This window comes from Crotalus tigris, unplaced genomic scaffold, assembly GCF_016545835.1.
Source record: "Crotalus tigris isolate CLP2741 ecotype Arizona unplaced genomic scaffold, ASM1654583v1 scf7180000017969.2108049, whole genome shotgun sequence".
Taxonomy (NCBI): domain Eukaryota; kingdom Metazoa; phylum Chordata; class Lepidosauria; order Squamata; family Viperidae; genus Crotalus; species Crotalus tigris.
Window position 1 is genome coordinate 601722 of NW_024096751.1, and position 23519 is coordinate 625240.

Consider the following 23519-nt stretch of genomic DNA (forward strand, 5'->3'; position numbering starts at 1 on the left):
ACCTTATATCATTTTGGACAAATGGCTGTCCAGTTTCTTCTTAAAAACTTCCAGTGTTGGAGCATTCACCGCTTCTGGAGGCAGGTTGTTCTACTGGTTAATTGTTCTAACTGTCAGGGAGTTTCTCCTTAGTTCTAGGTTGAAACTTTATTCTTTTTAAATATACATCATGCACACAATGCATGGAAAGTAACATTTTTACTTTTTGGTCCACGTTATGGACACAGACATACCTATCTCTGAGCTTGGAGAAAGAAATCAAAGAGATTTAAGAGTATCAGGATTCATTTATTTAATTGCAAAGGTGATGAGCTAATATGACTGTCCTATTGCTTCCTTTAACAATTCTTGCTTTAATTTTTCTAAATATGACCACATAGCAACATTAAATTGAGACTGGATATTCACATTTTCTATCTGAATAGCCTTTAAAAACAAATGTGATGAACCAGAAAATCTTTGTTATTATATACTAACCAGTCAGTGCATGGCACATTTTATTTCTATAAAACTATTACAAAATATTCAAAAATACATTTTAGTAAATTGACAGCAGTTATTTATCAGTTTATTAATGCAAAACATCATTTCCTGCCTGTACAAACTATTCTCCATTCTCATCATAATAGCCCACCTGTGCACGTTTTAAAAAATATTTTCTCATAAATTTCTTCTTGATTTTGAAGATAAAAATAAGAATTTCTTCCACCTCCCCACTGAATAAAGATGTGTAACAGTCTTGAGTTTGAAGAATGTGGATGAAAGCGTGCTATTAATTTTTATACAAAACAAAATATTTCAGAGGCAATAGAAACATATAGAAGATGACATTACATTTCATATTATTTAAATTAAAATAATATATTCTCATATCTTACATTATTTAAAAAAAATGAAATGTGACTGTTAGGTATTGATCTCTCTTTCTCTCTCTCTCTCTCTCAAAAAAAAAAGAATTTACAATTCTGTGTATAAAAATATAATTTACGGATGCCCCCTCCCCTTTCGTTGTGTCTTTTGTTCTGAGACTGGCTATTGGGAAAAATCAAATCGGCAGGGGGGGGGTCTGCAGGGTCTGTCAAAAAAAATCAAAATGACAACCATTAAGATATTATCAAAACTCCACCTGGTTTGTTTTTTTTTGTAAAAAGTAGGTGGAGCTTCGATTATATCCTCTCGTCCACCATCTTGATTTGTGTTCACTGCTCACTGCGGACACCCCTGAGCAAATCCATGGATAGTTGGAAGAAGGAGATGCTTTTCACTTTTCGAAATTCTGGACATACATGATACATAGAAAAATAGAACTCTGTGCAGTTTTGCTAGGCAGCACAAAATAATTTGCTTTTTCCTGTGAGTGTACAATTCACATGATAATAAATTATCAAAGAAACTATTTAAGGCTCTTGAAGTTGGGTTCATATTCCTTAAAACATCTATTTCAAATACCAAACAAATAAATATCCAAGAGATGAGGACAACAAAGCAGACGGACAAAAAAAATATAAATCAAATAAAAATATAATATATATATTTATATTTATAAACTAAAACAAAAACTTCCTGGGTTCTTTCTGTTCCTTGAAGTCTACTTTGGACTGTCCTACTATTATTGTTAAAATTTCTTTCTTTCTTTCTTTCTTTCTTTCTTTCTTTCTTTCTTTCTTTCTTTCTTTCTTTCTTTCTTTCTTTCTTCTCTTTCTCTTTCTTTCTTTCTTTCTTTCTTTCTTTCTTTCTTTCTTTCTTTCTTTCTTTCTTCATCTTAGTTCCCCCCCACCCCATTGGTACTATTTTAATCTTCAGAAGGGTATAAGTGGACTTGCCAGCTGTCACTCTCAGCTGGCCATGCCCAATGGGTGCATCATCTCAGAACCCAAAATCCAGCGGCCAATGTAGTAGAGGAGGCGGGAGTACCAGTGGACTCCAGCCAATGAGGAACCCTCTTCGGGTACAGCAGCTGGAAAGAGGAGAGGAGAGGAGAGACCCTCTGGATTCAGCACGGCCAAGGCCGCGTGAGCAATGCGGAAAGGCGCAAACGCCCAGTGAGCCCAGCTGTGCTCCTCAATGACAGCATAACAGGAAGCCAGCACCTGGTTGATGAGAATGGTGCCCTGAGCGGTGAGTGGGGCATAAGCCCCCGAGGACTCCTCCTTCAGGGACACACTATGCACTGCTGCTTGCAACAGTGTCTGACCCCCTTGGGCCAGCACGTAGATATGTTGTCCAGGCTGCACATGGCTGGCAAAGATAGGCTGGGGTTGGGAATGGGAATGATTGTGTGGTGGGGCCACGAATAGCAGGTGGGCAGCAGTGAGCAAGAGGCGGGTCTGGGGTGTTTGGGTCTCAATCACGTAGAAGAGTTTGTGGACAGGAGGGTCCTCTCGGTCCAGGAAGGCTAGGAATTCACTGTAGAAGAGCTGTCCATGCACATCTGCTGCCAGCACTCGATCACCTGGGCGAAGGTCTTTCACCAGCTTGGTGTCTCCTCCTTCCAGGTTCACCCAGGAGGACCCAGGGAAGCAGCCACCCGATTTGGCAGCCACCGAGTTTTCTGAGGGAGGGAGACAGAAAGCAGCATTAGATAAGGGCCAGGAAGGGATTAAAGAAAAGCCTAGCTAGGCAATCATCTCTAGCAGAAGCAAACAATGTGAAATCACGGTGAGGATATCAGGCTCCATAGAATAGAATAACAGAGTTGGAAGGGATCTTGGAGGTCTTCTAATCCAACTCCCTGCTGAAGCAGGAGACCTTATGCCAGGGGTAGGCAACCTTGGCTCTTTTATGACTTGTGGACTTCAATACCCAGAATTCCTGACTCAGGAATTCTGGGAGTTGAAGTCCCCAAGTCATAAAAGAGCCAAGGTTGTCTACCCCTGCCCTATGCCATTTCAGACAAATGGTTGTCCAATCTCTTCTTAAAAACCTCTGGAGGCAGGTTGTTCCATGGATTAATTGTTCTAATTGTCAGGAAATTTCTCTTTAGTTCTAGGTTGCTTCTCTCCTTGATTAGTTTCCATCCGTTGCTTCTTGTCCTGCCTTCAGGCGCTTTGGAGAATAGCTTGGCTCCTTCTTCTTTATGTCAACCCCTTAGATATTGGAACACTGCTATCATGTCCCCCCTCGTCCCTCTCTTCAATAAACTAGACATACCCAATTCCAGCAACCATCCCTTGTATGTTTTAGCCTCCAGTCCCCTAATCATCTTTGTTGCTCTTCTCTGCACTCTTTCTAGAGTCTCAGCATCTTTTTTACATCGTGGTGACCAAAACTGGATGCAGTATTCCAAGTGTGGCCTTACCAAGGCATTGTAAAGTGGTATTATTACTTCATGTGATCTTGATTCTATCCCTCTGTTAATGCAGCCCAGCACTGTGTTGGCCTTTTTGGCAGCTGCAGCACACTGCTGGCTCCTATTTAGGGGATTGTCCACTAGGACTCTGAGGTCCCTCTCACAGGTACTACTATAGAGCCAGGTACCTCTTATCCTATACCTGTGCATTTGGTTTTTCTTGCCTAAATGTAGAACCTTACTTTTTTCATCACTAAATTTCATTTTGTTACATATCTTACTGACTTTTTCTTCACAGGATTATCTATATCAGATTCTATGATATTATATCATTTTCTGGTTTCCTTCTGTACACTTATCCCAACCTGACTGAAAAGAGATTCCATCCTGTCTATTTTCCCTCCCTCCCTCCTATCTATCTATCTATCTATCTATCTATCTATCTATCTATCTATCTATCTATCTATCTATCTATCTATCTATCTATCTATCTATATCTAATCTAGGTAGGGGGTAAATGGAATAATTAAAGCAAATTGTGGCAAAGATAGAAGATACTTTAGGACAGGGGGTCTTCAAACTTGGCCCTTTTATGACTTATGGACTTCAACTCCCAGAATTCCTCAGCCAGCGTGAAGTCCACAAGTCATAAAAGGGCCAAGTCTGAAGACCCCTGCTTTAGAATATCTTGAGAGAAATTGCTGCAACACTGTGTTTGTCATGCTGACTGGGGAGTTCTGGGAATTGAAGTCCAAACATCTGAACATTGCCAAGATTGAGAAATTGAGAAATATTAGTTCAACAGATCATTGAATCCTGATGGCATCCATCCAAGAGTTCTCAAAAAAAAAAAAAAACCCTCAAAAAAGGAATTGCTCTAATTTGTCATTCAAATGAGGCTCAGTGCCAGAGAATTGGAAGGTAGCCAGTATGATTTAAAAAGGGACTCAGAGGAGATCCAGGAAATTATAGGCAGGTTCCAAAAAACATGGTAAAAATAATGAAAACAAAAAATGACTATGCATACAGAGGATCAAGCTGGCCAGGAAGAAATCAGCATGGGATCCACCAAGGTAACTCCTGTCCAGCCAACCTACTATTGATTTTGGAGAATGCCAGCTGATCCATGGATGGAAGTGATCTTGCTAACATTGTATGTTTAGGTTTTCAAAAAGCCTTCAGAAAAATCTGTTTGTCAAAAGCTCTTGGGAAAGCTTGTCAAGTATGGGGTGACATGATTTGGCCTTCTGTGTATTGTTATTTGGGTTACAAACAGAAAACTATGAATAAAAATAAATGGCCCCTTTTTTAATGGACAGAAGTAAGATATGGAGGCCGTCAAGTGTTGTTGTTGTAAATTGCGAAGTCGTGTCCGACCCATCGCGACCCCATGGACAACGTTCCTCCAGGTCTTTCTGTCCTCTACCATCTTCTGGAGTCCATTTAAGTTCACACCTACTGCTTCAGTGCCTCCATCCAGCCATCTCCTTCTCTGTCGTCCCCTTCTTCTATTGTCCTCAATCTTTCCCAGCATTAGGCCCTTCTCCAGTGAGTCCTTCCTTCTCATTAGGTGGCCACAGTATTTGAGTTTCAACTTCAGGATCTGGCCTTCTAAAGAGCAGTTGGGGTTGATCTCTTCTAGGACTGACCGGTTTGAACTCCTTGCAGTCCAAGAGACTCGCAGGAGTCTTCTCCAGCACCATAGTTCAAAGGCCTCAATTCTTTTGCGCTCAGCCTTTCTTATGGTCCAACTTTCACAGCCATACAGTTAAAATTATTCAAAAACTTAAGACATGAGCTGGACAAGTCAAGAGATGACATTGAAGTATTCAAGGTGGTAAAAGAAAGACCTCTTTGAACTAGGTGGACATTCAACCAAATGGCAAAGAAGGTTCGGTTTAAGTGTAAAACGATGAGGTAACTTTCCCCTAACTTTATTTTGAGCTCTGAGCCATCTGAAACTATCCAAGAAAAAGATCTTGGATCATAGTTGGTAGCTCAAGATAACAACTCAGTATGCAGCTGCAGTTCTACACATGCTATGAATATAGCTGCACTTGAAAAAAATATACAAGTAGCCCTCAATTTATGACAATTGGCATCAGAATTTCTGTTGCTAAAAAGGAGGTTGCTAAATGAGTTGCATCTGATCTTACAACCTTTTTTGTCATGCTTGTTAAGGGAGCCGGTGCGGTTGTTAAAGGAATCATGTAGTTATTAAGCAAATCTCCCACTGACTTTGCTGGTCAAAATGCAAAGGGGGATCACATGACCCCATGACACCACAACTATTGTAAATGCATGCCAATTGCTGAATTTTGATCACATGACTGTGGGGATGTAGCAATGGTTGTAAATGACAGGACCAGCTGTAAGTCACTCTTTTCAGTGCAATTGTAACTTGGAATGGTTGCTAAATGAATGGCTGTAAGTTGAGGACTACCTGTATAGCAGAGGTATATAAAAAAGTACACCACGAGGTAGCCAAGGTTAAAATGTTGGAGGTACTTTGGCGTAGGATGACATGATTAAAGGGAATAAAATCAGTGGCAGTTGACTAGAAGTTCTTAAATATCTCCCCTCACTCAAAATGCTAAGGTAGGACCATCCAATGAATCTAAACTAATGTAATCTGATGTCTAAAAAGGAGATTTAAAACAGAGCAGAAAGAAGAACTTTTTCCAACAGGTAATTAACCTGTGAAATTCACTATCACAAGATGTTGGAACGGCTGCTATGGGCAACTTTAAAAAGAATAAGAATACGTGGAGTTTAATTCCATCATCATGAAGACTCAGTTACTTGTAGGTTGTGAGCCCTGTGGATTCCAAAATCAATTGCAGAACCAGTATGGGGAGTGCCAGGGGTCTCCATCGTGGTGAAGGGTGCTTGCTGGATTCCTTAGCAATTCCTATCCAAGTCCAGCAGGTCTGTTCTGTATGCTTATTCAGTATTACATTCCTGGGATCATCACAAAGACTTCCCCATTTTAAGAAATTTGTATATAAGCTGGCTATTAGCTTAACAAAGATGTTCTGCTACCAGTCTCCAATCTCATGGTTAATCCTGTGCAAAAGGGGAGTTTGCTTATGGGATAATACAATCTACTCTGCCTGGCTCACTTCCAGTTTTGCTTCTATTTCTCCTCTTGTAATTATCATTATCATCATGCATTCCTCTGTGGAAAGGGAAAACCCATGGCTTAATCTAAGGAGGAATCATTTTCAGAAGCTTGTTTCTAAGTGCCAGAGAAATAATTAAAACTAGAAGGGAGCACTCCCAAAAGCATACAATATCTTGCAGCTCAAGATCCTGACTGTAATCAGCTTTTGCCAATACGGTTCCTTTTGAAGATGAATTGGGTTTCAATCCCCAGAATTCCCACTCCATCCAATCTGGAAAAGCCCACGCCAAGAAAAACTGGTGCATTATGAGCCCACAAACCCTGACAAAGTCTCGGCTGCTGTTTGACTGAAGGGGACCCAGCTGTGACCATGTTTGCAATTCATAGCTACTGCACCTGCTGCTTTTTGCCTTGATCTGCTCTCCATTCTCTTACCAGCTTTCATCATGATCTATGAAAAGTCAGAACACCAAACCCCAATACACTGACACAGGATGAAATAGCTGCTGTCAACTGCCCCAGTGTGCATTTAAAGTCAGGAGGCCAGCTTCCAGGATCAAGGCTTGCAGTGATGAGCTCTGAAGCTACTTTTTAGAGATTAAATGTTGGGAAAACCCCTAACTCCTGGCAACGGTGCTGGGCTAAAGCATATGTGCATGATAAAAATGCCAGATGAGTAGCAAAACATGCCTGCTGCTTCTGAGGGCAGGCTAAGAGGCTTTGAAATCTAATCTCCCTCTTCCCCCCTCCCCCCTCTGCATATTTGTACACCTGCTTCCTTACTTATGAAGTTAGCACGCATCACAGTAGAATTAAAACAGAATCAAAGAGAGATGAGGAAAGGGCTAATGTCTTCTTCTCAGCTGCCCAGATGCTGCTCTGTAGTAATTACAACATGCCACAACTTTTCCAAGTTGGAGCATTTGATACTCCTTGGCCCAGTTGCCAGCTTAAAGGTGTAACGGGGCAGACAAGCTGTGATCAGCCCTCTGCTCTTGAAGGTTTAGAAGTACCTTATCAGGGAATTAGAAGTGACATGCCATGATGGACTGATCAAGCTAGCAAAAGCAGAAAAACAACTTAAACAGTTTCTAAGTTTTTAAACCATCGGCTTTCATTTTAAAAGATTGAGGAAGATAAATTAATTTAAATGTGGGATGATGTAGAATTTTTTACCCTTGATTTCAGGATTCATGCATTTTCTAAAACAGCCTTCCACAACTTGGTGAGACTCAAATATATTTGATTTCCAAATCCCAGCTATACTTTTATGCAGGAAAGAAATTTGGGGAGTTATAACTGCACATCTGGAAGGGTCCAAGTTTGAGAAGGGTAGTTTAAATCTCTGTATAGTACAGCAAATATATATATATATATATTTAAATGCACACAATTATACGTATTTGCAAATAAATAGGTAACGTTTTGCAACCCAAATAGACTTCGTAATATTACTCTTTTACCAGATTAGCATGTGAACAAACATTCTAATAAACAAGAGACAATAATGCTGAAACTTGCATCAGAGAGAACAGAAACTAAGATGAATTTGGTCATCAGAATGATGGTGCTCATGGTCCAACACACATTTGCTGGACAGCAAACTGTTTCAGTGCCAAAAGCCAATTCTTGTTAATTGAATCAGAGTGAAACAACACTGATTGTCATTCAGAATAATGCTGCAAATATCTAATGGAATATTGCTGAATGTTAGTAATGCAATTTCCTGATTGTAAGAGGCCAGCGACCAAACAAAAAAGACATTTCCCAATAGCCTTAGCCTGTCATTGTAAAAAAAAAACAACAACCACCTTTGTCCATTCTTATATTAAGGCTAACTGTACAAACCAACTCCAAGGAAGGCCCAATACTAATGCCAGCATAACTATAGAAGTTGCAAATCAAGTATAATCATTTCTGTGGTGTGGAATTCACTCCAGTTGCAAACTAGCTCCACAGAATCTCAGTTAGCCTTTCATTTAAGACAGTGGTTCTCAACCTGTGGGTCGGGACCCCGTTTGGGGTCGAACGACCATTTCATGGGGGTCGCTAAACAACACAGTCCGCCATTTTTTCCCCTTTTCCTTAGCTGTGCTACTCTCTTTTATTCTATTGGCTTTTGAAAGCCAATAGAATAGACTGTTGAATAGAGTCTAATTCTATTGGCTTTCAAAAGCCAATAGGAATTGTCCAGGCTGTCTCTGCCCTGCTGAGCCCACCAAAAGTCCCATTCTGCAAACGGTGCTGCACCAGTTGAGTTGTCCTCGACTTACAACCGGTTGAATAGTTCTCGACTTACGACCGGTTGGGGGTTGCGGCATTAAAAAGGTTGAGAACCACTGATTTAAGACAATTGGGTTTAGGATTTCCATGCTAAACAAGGCGGTTGTTGAGTCATGCCTGATTTTTTTTCCATGGTTGTTAAGTGAATCATTGCAATTGTGGAATGAATTGTACAGTCATTAAGCAAATCCAGCTTCCTTATTTGACTTGGCTTTTCTGCAAGGCAGCTGGGAACATTGCAAATGGCGATCACATGGCCCTAGGGCAGGGGTGGGGAACCTTGGCTCTTTTATGATTCGTGGACTTTAACTCCCAGAATTCCTGAGCCAGCCATGCTGAGGAGAAAGGGAGAGGTTTCCAAGCTGAGCATGCTGGCTCAGGAATTCTGGGAGTTGAAGTCCATGAGTCATAAAAGAGCCAAGGTTGCCTTCCCCTGGTCTAGGATGTTGCAACTCTCGTAAATACATGCCAGTTGCCAAGCATCCCGATTTTGATCATGTGATGTGGGGATGCTGTGACAGTTATAAATGGGAGGACTGGTGATAAGTCACTTTTTTCCAATGTAACTTCAAATGGTTGCTAAGCAAATGATTGTAAGTCGAGGAATACCTGTACTATAAGTGGAGTTACTTATAACATCTCTCTTGAATTTTTCGGGCTGATGGTCCTGTTTAAATGGCCTGTCATCAAACATAATTTGGACCAGCCTTGCAAAGATCCACTGAACTCTGTGGTTACGCATGCTCAGACGATCTTTTGCAAAAAATGAAAACACATGCCAGGTCTGCTACTTTTTGTGGCTAAAAGAAGGGTTTTAGCATTCTTCAATCTATCCTTGGGAAATCTTCAATCTATCCTTGGGAATTCAGCAGACTTTGTTTGTCCACCTTCCTCAAAAGCTTGAACCAATTTAAGGCAAATCTACCAACAATGATTTCTCCACATCACAAGTGAAACTTCATAGAGAGGTGATAAAACAATAATTGATTAGTGCTTCAGAGACCAACTTCTACCTAAGGAGGCCAGTCCATTGTTTAAAGTCCAAGCAAAGAATTCTGGGCAACTTTTGCCCATATGAGGCAAAGGCATCATTTAATTATAGAGTTGTGCATCTCTGTGGCCATGGAAACCTGGTTACTATGGAAACACTGTTGCTAGGGTGAAACGAGAACAAGCAACCTCAAATGTGCTTCACATGAAAACTGTAATTCTGGCTTCCCATTGCTCAGTATATTTTCAATTTATTATTGGCCTATTTTTCAACCTATAAACCAAAAGGTTTTTTTGGACACTGCCCAAAAGTGTCCCAAATATCTCTTCCCAAACATAATTTAAAGTGACAGCCCATTAACTTCAGACTCTTGATCTTCCCCTATATTTTCCATCATAGTGCTGAAATATTCATAATAAAGCACCCTATCCATCCATCTGTCCATCCAGCCATCTGTCTGCCTAATAATCTGCATTGTAATTGAAGCAGACAACCTGAATACAAATCAGGTTCGATCCAATCTTTGAATTCATATCCAAATTAAAAAAAAAAAAAACCTCAGAGATGATGAGATAAAAATCAAACTTATGAGGAAGAATTCATATTTATAAAAGAGCTGCTATCAAGAACCATGCCACACAGTGGTTAGAATGAAGCATTGCAGGCTAATTCTGCATTCCCTCTGCCTGGAGTTTGATCCTGTCAAGCTCAAAGTTGACTCAGCCTTCCAAGGTCAGTAAAATGAGGACCCAGATTGTTGGGAGCAATAGGTGGATTCTGTAAACTGCTTAGAGAGGGCTGTAAAAGCACTATGAAGCAGTATATAAGTCTAAGTCAGTGGTTCTCAACCTTTTTAATGCCGTGACCCCCAACCGGTCGTAAGTCAAGGACTACTCAACCGGTCGTAAGTTGAGGACTACTCAACTGGTGCAGCACCGTTTGCAGAATGGGACTTTTGGTGGGCTCAGCAGGGCAGAGACAGCCTGGACAATTCCTATTGGCTTCTGAAAGCCAATAGAATTAGACTCTATTCAAGAGAGTCTGTTCTATTGGCTTTCAAAAGCCAATAGAATAAAAGGGAGTAGCACAGCTAAGGAAAAGGGGGGAAAAATGGCGGACTGCGTTGTTTGGCGTCCCCCGTGAAATGGTTGTTCGACCCCAAATGGGGTCCCGACCCACAGGTTGAGAACCAGTGGTCTAAGTGCTATTGCTATTTTTTACTACTATTTTAACTGCTCAGTTCACCTTCCCAAAGTTGGGGGGGGGGGAAGCAGTATGGAAAATTCTGAGAGTTAAAGTTCAGACTTAATGTTGCCAAGGTAAAGAAATACCGCTTTAGAGAACAGTGTGTTATGCAAAGGCCAGATACATGTAAGTATTCAAGTAGTCCTCGATTTATGACCACAATTGACCCCAACATTTCTGTTGCTAGGTGAAACATTTGTTAAGCGAATCTGGCTTCTCCATTGACTTTGTCAGAAGTTTGCAGAAGGTGATTACATGACTCTGGGACATTGCAACTGTCATAAATATGAGTTGTCAATTTTTTTTAATTTTGATCGTGTGACCACAGGGATGCTGCAACAGTTGTAAGTGTGAAAAACAGCCATCAGTCACTCTTTTCACTGCTATTGAATAGTCACTAAATGAACTGTTGTAACTCGAGGACTGTCTACTAACTTTTCATGCACAAAGAAATGTACAAAACTCATTCCTTTCCAGCACCATCATGCAGCTTTTTATATGCATTTTCTTGCATGTTCAAGGGTTGCCAACCTAACTTACTCACAGGGCTGTTGTTGAGAAAAAAATGGATCAGGCAAGGAGATCATATAAGTTATCATGCACTCTTCTTAGGGAAGATAGAATATAAATGCAATTAAACAGATGCTTCCAACTAAATTTTCTTTCATGAAAACGAAATCTTCCGTGTGAAAGAGGTTTTTTTTTTCTCCCTCAGAAAAGACAAAAAAAATCAATAAGCAAAACCAATTTTTTTCTTCTCAAATTCTGGGACTTTATTTCCTAACCCCAGGTACCTCCTTAAATATCAGTGTAATTAATACACCAACTTCCTTGGACATATTTATTGTGCAAAACTCCTTAACATCTTTTCCAAAGACTAGAACATAATGGGTGGAACCCTAATTCACCCCAGGAAATTAAACATCAGAGCTCAGAGAAGAAATGCTTTTCAAGCTCAAACAAGGAGCACTTTTCAAATGCATATTAAAATTTGATGTTTTCTTTCTTGCCTCAATACCTATTTACTTCAAAACCCCTTGAGGACTTCTTGTGCTCAACAAAGATAGAACAGCCAGCAATGGAATGCTATTGTGAGAGATAATAAATTTCCTTACAAAACCTGTAGGAGGTACTTAATCTTTATGTGCACAGAACCTTACTAGTTGGCCTGATAGTTGTAATATTATTAATGTTGTGTTATTTATTAATATAATCATAAAAAAGCAAATTTCCCTGTCCACTTGTGCCCGACTGTATGGGGGTGGTGCTCATCTCCGTTTCCTAGCTGAGGGAGCCAGCATTGTCCGAAGATGCTTCTGTGGTCATGTGGCCTGCATGACTCTATGCCAATGTTTCTCAACCTTGACAATTTTAAGGCATGTGGACTTCAACTCCCAGAATTCCACAGCCAGCAATGCTGGCTGTGGAATTCTGAGAGTTGAAGTCCACATGCCTTAAAATTGTCAAGTTTGGGAAACACTGCGAGTCTATGCGAAGGTACATGGAAATAACCCTACCTGAGTATTATTGTTCGGCTGATAGCATTGATAGCCGTTGACATCAAGCCAACAACAAAACTCAATATAATACTGATGATGAAAATGAAAATTATATAACAGCTGTCTCAATCTGCTTCAGAAACTTCATCTTCATCCTCCATACTGGAGATAGTTGAAGTCCAGCAAATTGGAAGAGTTCTAGTTTGATCATATGTTCATGTGGTCTCCTAGGTCCTGTCAATCATATTACAGGATATAATACTACATATTACAGGATCCCAATACATGTCTTCCCAGCCTCAGCTTCAACACCTCCAGCAAAATGGAGCTTATTATCTCCCTTGCAAATGGGCTGCTCTTAACTATTATAGGTGAGGTTTTGAAATATTCTGTGGGCCTTCCTGTAATCTGAATCTCTTACTCAAGTATCAAAGAAATGCCTCCTCTTAATTAGTGCATCCTTCATTCATCTCTTACTAATATCAGTAGTAGAATCCTTCAAGTTTTGGGGTTTTATAGTCTCCCAGGATTTGAAATGGAGTTCCAACACTACAACCATCATTAAAAAGGCACAACAAAGAAGGTTCTTCCTGCATCAACTCAGGAAGTTCTCACTGCCCCAGGAGCTGCTGATACAGCTCTACAGAGGAATTGTTGAGTCTGTCATTTGTATTTCTGTAACGGTCTGGTTTGGTACAGTAACCAAACAGGACAGGTACAGACTTCAACGGATAGTTAGGACTGCAGAAAAAACACTTGCAACCAACCTGTCTTTCATGGAAGATCTGTATATAGTGCGGGTCAGAAGGAGGGCTGAGAAAATATCTACAGACCCTTCACGTCCTGGCCATAAACTGTTTCAATTCCTCCCCTCAGGATGTTGATATAGAGAAATGCATACCAAAACAATTAGACATAGGGACAGTTTTTTCCCTTGTGCCATCACTCTGCTAAATGCCTAATTCTCACAGTACGATCTTGTGTGTGTGTGTGTGTGTATGTATATATTTGTTCGGGTTTTCTCCCGCGTAAAATTGGAAGTGTCTTGGCGATGTTTCGACGAAGTCCCATTCGTCATCTTCAGGCTGGTGTTTTCAGCTTCGTGCTTCGAGCAGCACGAAGCTGAAAACACCAGCCTGAAGATGACGAATGGGACTTCGTCGAAACGTCGCCAAGACACTTCCAATTTTACACGGGAGAAAACCTGAACAACCAAAGACCTACATACAAACACCCGCGAAAACCTCAGAAAACATATATATATTCTTTGCTACCCTCTCTTAAAGGTATTTTTATGATAATTATTATTTGTTGGTTTGCATATACACTGAGAGCTTCTGCACCAAATTCCTTGTGTGTCTAATCACATTTGGCCAAATTATTCTATTCTATTCTATTCTATTCTATTCTATTCTATTCTATTCTATTCTATTCTATTCTAGTCTAGTCTAGTCTAGTCTAGTCTAGTCTAGTCTAGGCCAGTCCAGTCCAGTCCAGTTCAATCTGGTCTATAGTCTATTCCCATTCCTCATTCCATTCCACCTCATACAGCTGATGGACTGTTTCATTTGCCCAATTTTTTGGTACAACAGAAATACACATTAATTCCATACATTCCATTCACGCTTTTTTGTTTGCTTGACAGTGTTTTTCCTGGAGAGCAGGAATATTTTTTTTTTCTGGCCAAGAGCCACATTTCACCTTTAACTCTTATGCTGACCTTCATCAAGTCCATGTCCTCAAGACAAAGCGCACAATGCCTGGGAGAAGCATGAAATGTGATTTAAATTTAAACTCGAGCTCAGTGAAATGCTGTTAATATAACGCCCTCTGTTTCTCTTATATTAAAGGAAAGTAAGCAGAAGCAATTGTGGGAGGAACATTGGAGAGCTCTCCTTTTGGGGGAGGTGGGGGAGGAAGGCAGGCTGGGGCCTCAGACCGTCTCGGGTTGAGCAAGTAAGTCGCATGATGGAAAGCATGAGAAGGAGATACAGAGAACTCCGAAATTTGCAGCTCAGTCCTTGCCAGCTCTACTTGAAAGGCATTTGGACAACTACTGCCAGTCCAATGATAGTAAACTAGAAGGATCAAAGATCTGCTGTGGAGTAAAGTATGGAGCAGGCTTGGAGCCAAAGGGTTACTTCCTGCCCCAACAAGTCTCAGGTGGCTGAAAGGGCTTCTAGAGAAAAGGTTGCCTTTCCAGCTTCAAAGGGATCAGCTGACTCAGACACCCGCTCTGTTTTCCTCTTGTCAGTTGACTCTACAAGCAGTTGGCACAGGATAGGTCTTAACAAAACCTCTGGTAACTAGACCAGTTTGTTCATCTGAGTGGTCACGTGGATGCTTTAGTGCCAGCCTGATCATGATTCCAGTGTCTGGTCCTTCCATTCGCATGACCTCTCAATCTAGACAGCGCTTCCCCCATGACTCCAGACTTGGTGGCTTTCAGAGAAACGGCTAACTCTGAAGCTTTGTGAGCTTGCAACCTACCTAGGTTTGGAGACTCGCCGATGATTTTTAGTTTGCAATTGCCCAAAGATCAAAAGCCTGATGAATAAGCATGATGTGCTCTTTTTGGCTTAGTGGCTCATATCTGCTCTTACGTGATCCCTGACTTTGATGTTTTGCCCGTGCAAAGGTGGTTTGTCAGCCCAACCCAACTGCATTGTGGTTCTCACCAAATCCTCCCAAAGATCCTAGAAAATTTAAAATATTAAAAAGAGCACAGTGATTGTTGCCAACCAGCTAGAGCACATGCAAAGCGCTGCTCTGGGAGAGTATCATTCCTCCTCTCAGCCCAGATGGACTATGATTTGCTGACAGATTCACATGTTGCATCATGGTGTGGTTTGTTTCATCCTCACTTGTGGGCTAACCTGGAACTATGCTAAGTCATAAATCATGATTGGCAAACCATCATTAACTGGCCTCTTCCCACATGCTAAACAATAACCAACCAATTGTGGTTTAGTAGGACATGTAAATCCAAATCTTTATCTCAATTCAGAAAGCCTTGTTTATTTTATTCTTGAAAGGAGCTCATGATGGCTATCCTAGTCTCTTCTATCAATATATGGTATCAACAAACACAGACATTTTGTCAGGTAAAGATACACACACAGAGACACACACATATATTTTGATTCCATGCATTCCAGAGACAGCCCTTGTCCTCTCTAAATCATTCCTGAGCACTATATAGTCTAAAATCATCACTTTTTTCATTATTCTCTTTATTATCTTTGTTTGTACTTCTAAGTAATCAGAATATAAAACAGGTTCAGCTGCACTAGACCAAAAACCAATCTAGAACCAGAGATTTCCACAGATGTTCCTGGGAAGGACACAAACAGGATATATAATAGGGGCATATATTTTAAAAAAATCTTCTTTCAATGAGACATGCAAAAATTTCCCTCGGAGAGCAGCAATTCACTTGCTTTCTATTCAACTTCTGATCTGTGCTATTATAAATAAGAGGAAAGAAACTTAATATTTTAAATGGCAGCGTAAGTGTGTGAGAAGCAGAGCTGCTCCTTCTTCGAAAACAGTTTCAGAGAAGGGACTACTGCTTCTGGTTTTTTAAATAAACACACCTAGGGTTCATTCCACAAAATGTACACCGAACATGTGTTATATGTATAATTAGATGTGTCCAGTATCAATGCAGCAAACCTGTAGAAGCACTGGTATTGTCAAGGTGTGATTGGCATCAAGAAAAAATCCCCCCTACTCTATCATCTCTAATATTAGAACCCGAAGGGTCATCATCCAATGAAGCAAACAGTTAAATATTCAGATCAACAAAACAAGGTAATTATTCCCACAATACAGAATCAACTTGTGGATTCCTCAATCTCCCCAGATACCGATGTGTGTGTGTGTGTGTGTGTGTGTGTGTGTGTGTGTGTCTTTCCTAGCCCAATAGTGAGGTCAATCAAAAAGATAAGTGGGAAAAAAATAGAACTTATTCACTAGTATCCAGTGTGCCAATTTCTCTTTCACACAGGAACTTCTTTTTATAAGAAGTTTTATAAATCCTGTGATAACCAGGAACACAGATGGTTTTAAGTGATGAACAGACCAATTCATGGAAGTAAATAAGGCTGTGTATTAGTTTCAGCAAGAAATGGCTTAAAGCAGGGGTCCTCAACATTGGCAACTTTAAGACTTATGGACTTCAACTCTCAGAATTCCTCAGCACCAAAGCTGGCTGAGGAATTCTGAGAGTTGAAGTCCATAAGTCTTAAAGTTGCCACGGTTGAGGACCCCTGGCTTAAATACCAGTTTCTGAATGAATTAACAATAGCAAAAGCCTATTCTCATATTAATGTACATCGTAAACAATTTGAGCTTGTGGTGAGCAATTAGTTGGAATTCACTTAGCATCTTTTGAGATCACTCGCCAGATCCACTTTAGATACTGTTCAACCATAATGGGTGACACTCCTAAGAAGAATGACCAATAATGACTGATAGTGGGAGATGGAACTCAACAACTTGCATAAACCAGATGCCAGCTAATCCTACTTTATAATATATAGTATGATTTGTGAATTGCCTTGTTAGTGATATCTATAGTGTGTCTGTGTTTCAAGACAGCAAAATGGTTCACAAGACTATTGCAATACAAGGTCTGCTCTCTTTGCATCTTTGAAAAAGGTGGGACGTGAATGACAATTTTGATTTTGACAATTTTCTCCTCCACTGGCCCTAGAGTCAAATAGAACAGTTAACATTTATCTGTAATTCTCCATTTTTGCTTAGAAAAAAATCCTATTGTACTCTGGGATTTTAAACCTGTAAAGCGTTTCAGCTTTTTTCACTGTCTTGCTAACTATATCTATAAACCTGTTTATATTTCTTTTAGAGTAAGCCTCACTGAATTCAATAGTGTTATTTATGAATAGACACAGAAGCTCAACTAGATTATTTAAAATAAAGTTACTCTACCTTCTTTGCATTTTAAGATACGGGAAGTTCTTTCCTAACCCAATAGTAAGGTCAATCAAAAAGATGAGTAGAAAAAAATAGGACTTATTCACTAGTATTATTCTAGTGTGTCAATTTTTCTTCCACACAGGAACTTCTTTTTATAAGTTTTGGGCATAAAGAGATGAATGTGTTTTTGAAAGATGTTTTATGGCCCTATTGATTTTTACTCTTGTTATTTACATAGTTTTACTGACAACTAAATGGTGCTGTAATGGCTTTATGGCTTAGTTGAGTTTAAATGATATAATTGTTGATTTTATGGCAGTTCCTGATCCTAATGGTTGTGTACTGTGAACAGAGTGCAAAGAAGGATCAATCAGATAAAATGGACTCTGTTGGTCTAGGATGGGAAGGGCAGCTTGTTCTACAGAAATTTTAAAGAGGAAATTCTGAACTTGGGAGTATTTTTAAATTCAGTCCTGGTCCTGGCAATCCAACAACTGTTTCTGGCCACCAATATTTTTGTTCAATAGTCCTTTTGGACATCAGCTGCACCCTATTAGGCAAGGTAGATTTGTTCACAGAAATTCATACCTCCTTTATTGTATTGTACTGTGTAGGATTATCAGACCTGATCTGCAAAAATTTCAGCATCCACTAGATGGCAGCAAAGAAGGTTTCTATACTTCTTTGCTGCCATCTGGTGATCATCTGGTCTCGATTTGTTACCTGCAGTATGTTAACCAGTATAGCTAGTCTTTGACATCACCATTTGTTTAGTGATGACAACTATGATGCATTGGCAAAAATTACTTACAACCAGTCCTCAAACCTACAACTGTTGCTTCAAGCCTGTGGTCATGTGATCAAAATTCAGGTACTTAGCAAATGGCACATATTTACAACAGTTGCAATTCCCCAGGATCACACGATCTCCATTTGCGGCCATTTCCAACAATTAATTGGGGAAGCCAAATCTGCTTAACAAACACAACAAAAAAGGTCATAAAACCAGGCACAGCTTACTTAATGACTGCACCCTTTAGTGATGGAAGTTTCGCTCCCAATTGTGGCTGTAAGTTGAGAACTACTTGTACTATGGATACCAGATGGATCTCTGCATGGAGCTGCTATTGGATTACTCAAACTTCCTAAGATGCTTCTTTTGACTTTTTAGCCCTAATTGGTTCAGACTACGATACCTGAAAGATTACCTCTTCCACTCTTTGTATAGCCATAAATCTATTATGTATTAATGATTCTTCTTTTTTATTTTTATCTCAGTAGCAACAAAGCTGGAAATTAGATGATTGACTCAAAGTCGCCCAGTAAATTTTGTTTGAAGGTGGACTTCAACCTAGGTTTTCCTAGCCTTAGTTCAATGCCTCAATCAGAAATTCTCCTGTAGATCTCATCACCAAAAGAGAGGCTGAAGATAAACTATATTAAGTTTATTATGTAGTAGCATTCTGAGCTAGGCACTACTTTCAAGAGAGATCATATTATTAAGTGTTCGGCTGGCATAAAACTCATAAGTCAGATTAACAATTTTGCTTTGTTCAATAGCATGATATACCCAAAGATGTAAAAAAATTATATTATGGCTTAACACAATAGCCACTCACTTATGCACTATGTTAAGATGACACATTGAAACACAACGATGCAACTCCATTTTTAAGTTAACCCATGCAGAGAGATAAAAACAAAAGCCCAAAGGCATGTAACAGGATGTCCTGCAATAACTTTTAACTCCTCCCTTTGACTAGATAAACTATAGGATTAACTGACTGCTAAAATTACATTACCCATAAGCCATCTCTTAAGGTAATAGCATTTAACCCTTTAAATGCTAAATGTTATAACATGCAGTTCTTAAGCTAACTGACGGTCCAGCACAACACTATTTTATTAAGCCTTTGCTGATCTCTAATTGATTTAAGGTTGTTTTGGCTTGCTTTAAGGAATGGATATTGCTAAAAGAGACCATTCTTTATTTTGTTGTGATGGAAGTTTGGGAAGAGGAGTTACTTAGAGGGCTCCATACAGTTGGAAAACCATCTCTAAGTATATTTCACAGGGATATTATGTGTTAATATAGGCCTTGAAACCCCTTTCTTATCTGTTTTTGACATTTCTACCATCTTATTTTTTTTTGCTTTGTTGTTGTTTCGTTTTTTAAAATGTTTTTCAGAATTTGTAAACTGCCAGAGTCAGTGGGAGTTCGACAGCATATGTACTAAATTTAGCAGACTGCTATTATTATTATTATCGTAGGTATCGTTATTGTTAATGTTTAACTTTTAATTTATAGACATGTTATTCCAGACTGCAGATAAATTGCCTGAATTTACTGAAATCTCTGAATTCATAAGCATAGAATTTTGCATGCTCTCAATTAATTTAAAAAAATATGGAAGACATGGAAAAATGGTTAAAAGAAGGCATTTCTGGCTGAATGTTAGAAAAAAATACTTCACAGTAAGAGTTTGGCAGTAGAACCAACGGCTCCAAAAAGTAGGGCTGCTTATCTATCACTGGTTTTATTGAAGTAAATATTATATATCTGGGTGGCCTCACACTAAGTATGGGTTTGAAAGCTATGGCAAATCTAGACAGCATACTAAAAAGCAGAGACATCACCCTGCCAACAAAAGTGTGTATAGTCCAGGCCATGGTTTTCCCAGTTGCAATGTATGACTGTGAAAGTTGGACCTTAAGAAAGGCTGAGCGCAAAAGAATTGAGGCCTTTGAACTATGGTGCTGGAGAAGACTCCTGCGAGTCCCCTGGACTGCAAGGCGATCAAATTGGTCAGTCCTAGAGGACATCAACCTCGACTGCTCTTTAGAAGGCCAGATCCTGAAGTTGAAACTCAAGTACTTTGGCCACCTAATGAGAAGGAAGGACTCACTGGAGAAGGGCCTGATGCTGGGAAAGATTGAGGGCAACAGAAGAAAGGGACGACAGAGAATGAGTTGGCTGGATGGAGTCACTGAAGCAGTAGGCGTGAGCTTAAATGGACTCCAGAAGATGGTAGAGGACAGGAAGGCCTGGAGGAATGTTGTCCATAGGGTCGCGATGAGTTGGACATGACTTCGCAAACTAACAACAACAACAAAGTTTCATTGTCTCCTCCAACTTGAGAATTTTCTGGAGGAGATATAAGATACTAATTGGGAAAGCCCATCTATCTAACTCAGTGGTAGTCAACCTGGTCCCTACCACCCACTAGTGGGCGTTCCAGCTTTTTTGGTGGGCGGTAGGGGTTCAATCGAGCCGTTTAAATTTTTGGATCCATTGAGCCCTCCGATCGGCTCACAGAGCTTTCCAGCAGGCGTGGGGTGTTAGCCTCAGCTGTGTGACCCCCCACGGAGCTCTTGGAGGCCAGAGAGCCTCGCTGAAGTGCGCCATCATCGTGAGGCTCCCGTCAACTTTCTTGACAATCCGGATCGCAGCAGAGGCTGCGCAACGAGATAAAACTGCAAGTGCCTCATTTTCCGCTTCGGGGGGTGGAAATTAAAGGCACAACGAACAACAAGCTTCCTCTTAGAGCCCCTCATGGCTGGGAAGGCCCAGCCGAAATACAAGCGGCTGCTAATTTTGGTGCGGCCGCCATTTTGAGAGCCGCACAGAGCCCTCAGTCATAGAGATTTCAGGCATCTCTGACAAAAACCAGGCTCTCTCTTCATCCTGCTGTGACAGGCACGGATTGGGGGCAAACCAGACTCCACTGGGCATTCCCTCAATACCAAGGTAGAGGCCATAAAGGCTTTCTCTTCATTCCTGCTTGCCCAGGACTTAAATTGGACATGGAAAAACGATTTGAAGATATTTTGAAATTGAAGGTGTATGACTGGATGAAAAATCCTTTTACCGCAAATATTGAAGAGGCTGATATAACTTGCCAAGAAGAACTGTTAGAAATTAGATATGATGAAGAAAGTAAACATAAATTTGAAAGTGGTGGATATGAAAACCTATGGCAAAGTAAAAAAAATGCCTGCCTTATATCCAAATATGTGGAAAATGATATTCAGTTTATTGATACCTTTCCCTACCTCATATCTTGTGGAATCAGGCTTTAGTGCTGTTAATCATATTATGACCAAAGAAAGAAACTGCCTGAATATTTCCGAAAGAGGAGACCTTCGTTTGTTCCTTACAAAAATTGAGCCAGATATCCAGTATTTAGTTTCGCAGCATCAGCCTCAGGGATCTTATTAATAATTTAATTAATTAAATGTAATTTCATCAGACTTCCTGTTTCTACAGTGGGGCAAAAAAGTATTTAGTCAGCTACCAATTGTGCAAGTTCTCCCACTTAAAAAGATGAGAGAGGCCTGTAATTGTCATCATAGGTAGACCTCAACTATGAGAGACAAAACGAGAAAACAAATCCAGACAATCACATTGTCTGATTTGGAAAGAATTTATTTGCAAATTATGGTGGGAAATAAGTATGTGGTCACCTGCAAACAAGCAAGATTTCTGGCTCTCACAGACCTGTAACTTCTTCTTTAAGAGGCTCCTCTGTCCTCCACTCATTACCTGTATTAATGGCACCTGTTTGAACTGGTTATCAGTATAAAAGACACCTGTCCACAACCTCAGTCACACTCCAAACTCCACTATGGTGAAGACCAAAGAGCTGTCAAAGGATACCAGAAACAAAATTGTAGACCTGCACCAGGCTGGGAAGACCGAATCTGCAATAGGCAAGCAGCTTGGTGTGAAGAAATCAACTGTGGGAGCAATAATTAGAAAATGGAAGACATACAAGACCACTGATAATCTCCCTCGATCTGAGGCTCCATGCAAGATCTCACCCCGTGGGGTCAACATGATCACAAGAACGGTGAGCAAAAATCCCAGAACCACACAGGGGGACCTAGTGAATGACCTGCAGAGAGCTGGGACCAACGTAACAAAGGCAACCATCAGTAACACACTACGCTGCCAGGGACTCAGATCCTGCAGTGCCAGAAGTGTCCCCCTGCTTAAGCCAGTACATGTCCGGGCCCGTCTGAAGTTTGCTAGAGAGCATTTGGATGATCCAGAAGAGGACTGGGAGAATGTCATATGGTCAGATGAAACCAAAGTAGAACTGTTTGGTAGAAACACAACTCGTCGTGTTTGGTAAGTAATTATTATTATATGCTTTAACTTGCTATAACTCTGCTTTATAAATTTTATAAAGTAAAGTTATTTCCCTACTTTATAAATCACCATTACTGTGGAACTGGTGGGCGGTTAGAAAATTTTACTACTAACAGAGATACAAAAGTGGGCGGTAGGTATAAAAAGGTTGACTACCCCTGATCTAACTCATCCTAATTTATAAAATATGAAGACACCTCCTTTACATTTAAACTGATGTAACATTAGATTTCAGCCACTTTGGCATAGTGGTTAAGGCAACAGATTGGAAACCAGGAGACGTGAGTTCTAGACCCAGCTTAGGCATAGCTAGCTGGGTGACCTTGGTCCAGCTCTCTGCCTTTGAAAGGAAGCAATGGCAAATCACTTCTAAAAAATTGCGAAGAAACTTGAAGGAAGTTGTCCATGCAATTGCCAAAAGTCAACAGTGACTCAAAGGCACAAACAGACATTAGAGATAAATTGTGGCTAGCCATGAGGGCACTGAAATCTTATAAGGGATTGTGTCTGCAAGTCATGTTTACCACTGGATAAATGTACTCAACACGATTTTAAGTGATATGGTCAGGAATGTCTACAAAGTATGGTTTAAAAAAAAGAAGTCAAGATGGTGACCACAAAGTTCAATTGAAGTTCTACCTATTTTCTATGTGTTTCATGACACTGTAAACTTCTACTGTAAACTAAGCCTATAGCTAGTTTCACCTAAGACACTAATTTAATAAACAGCTGGCTGGTTTGTGGCATAACTAAGGAATCTTCACAGGGCTGGCAAATATCAGCAACAGAAGTATGATTGCAATTTCCCCTTGCTATCTCTTTCGAAAGGGATATTATGTGGCCAGAACTGAATTTTTCTGCTACGCCTGCCTAGTCATCATGCCCAACCAGCAAGAGATTTTCAAACAGATAAATTGCTATGGCCAAAGGGCAGTCAGTTTGTTTGCTTGGTTGTAATTAAACCAAAATGTCCTCCTCCTCTCCGCTTTTTTGGA

General features: G+C 40.2%; 1 protein-coding gene across 2 annotated transcripts in view; it reads right to left on the bottom strand.

The window, feature by feature from the left end:
* Window positions 1–462: 462 nt before the first annotated feature.
* The window catches only part of SHH (sonic hedgehog signaling molecule), a 38419-nt gene continuing 15362 nt past the window's right edge, over window positions 463–23519 (bottom strand). For both annotated transcript variants that reach the window (XM_039345667.1, XM_039345668.1), the window contains exon 3: window positions 463–2551. In XM_039345667.1, the coding sequence (XP_039201601.1) occupies window positions 1836–2551 (716 nt within the window). In that variant the 3' untranslated portion in view covers window positions 463–1835. The remainder of the gene's footprint in view (window positions 2552–23519) is intronic.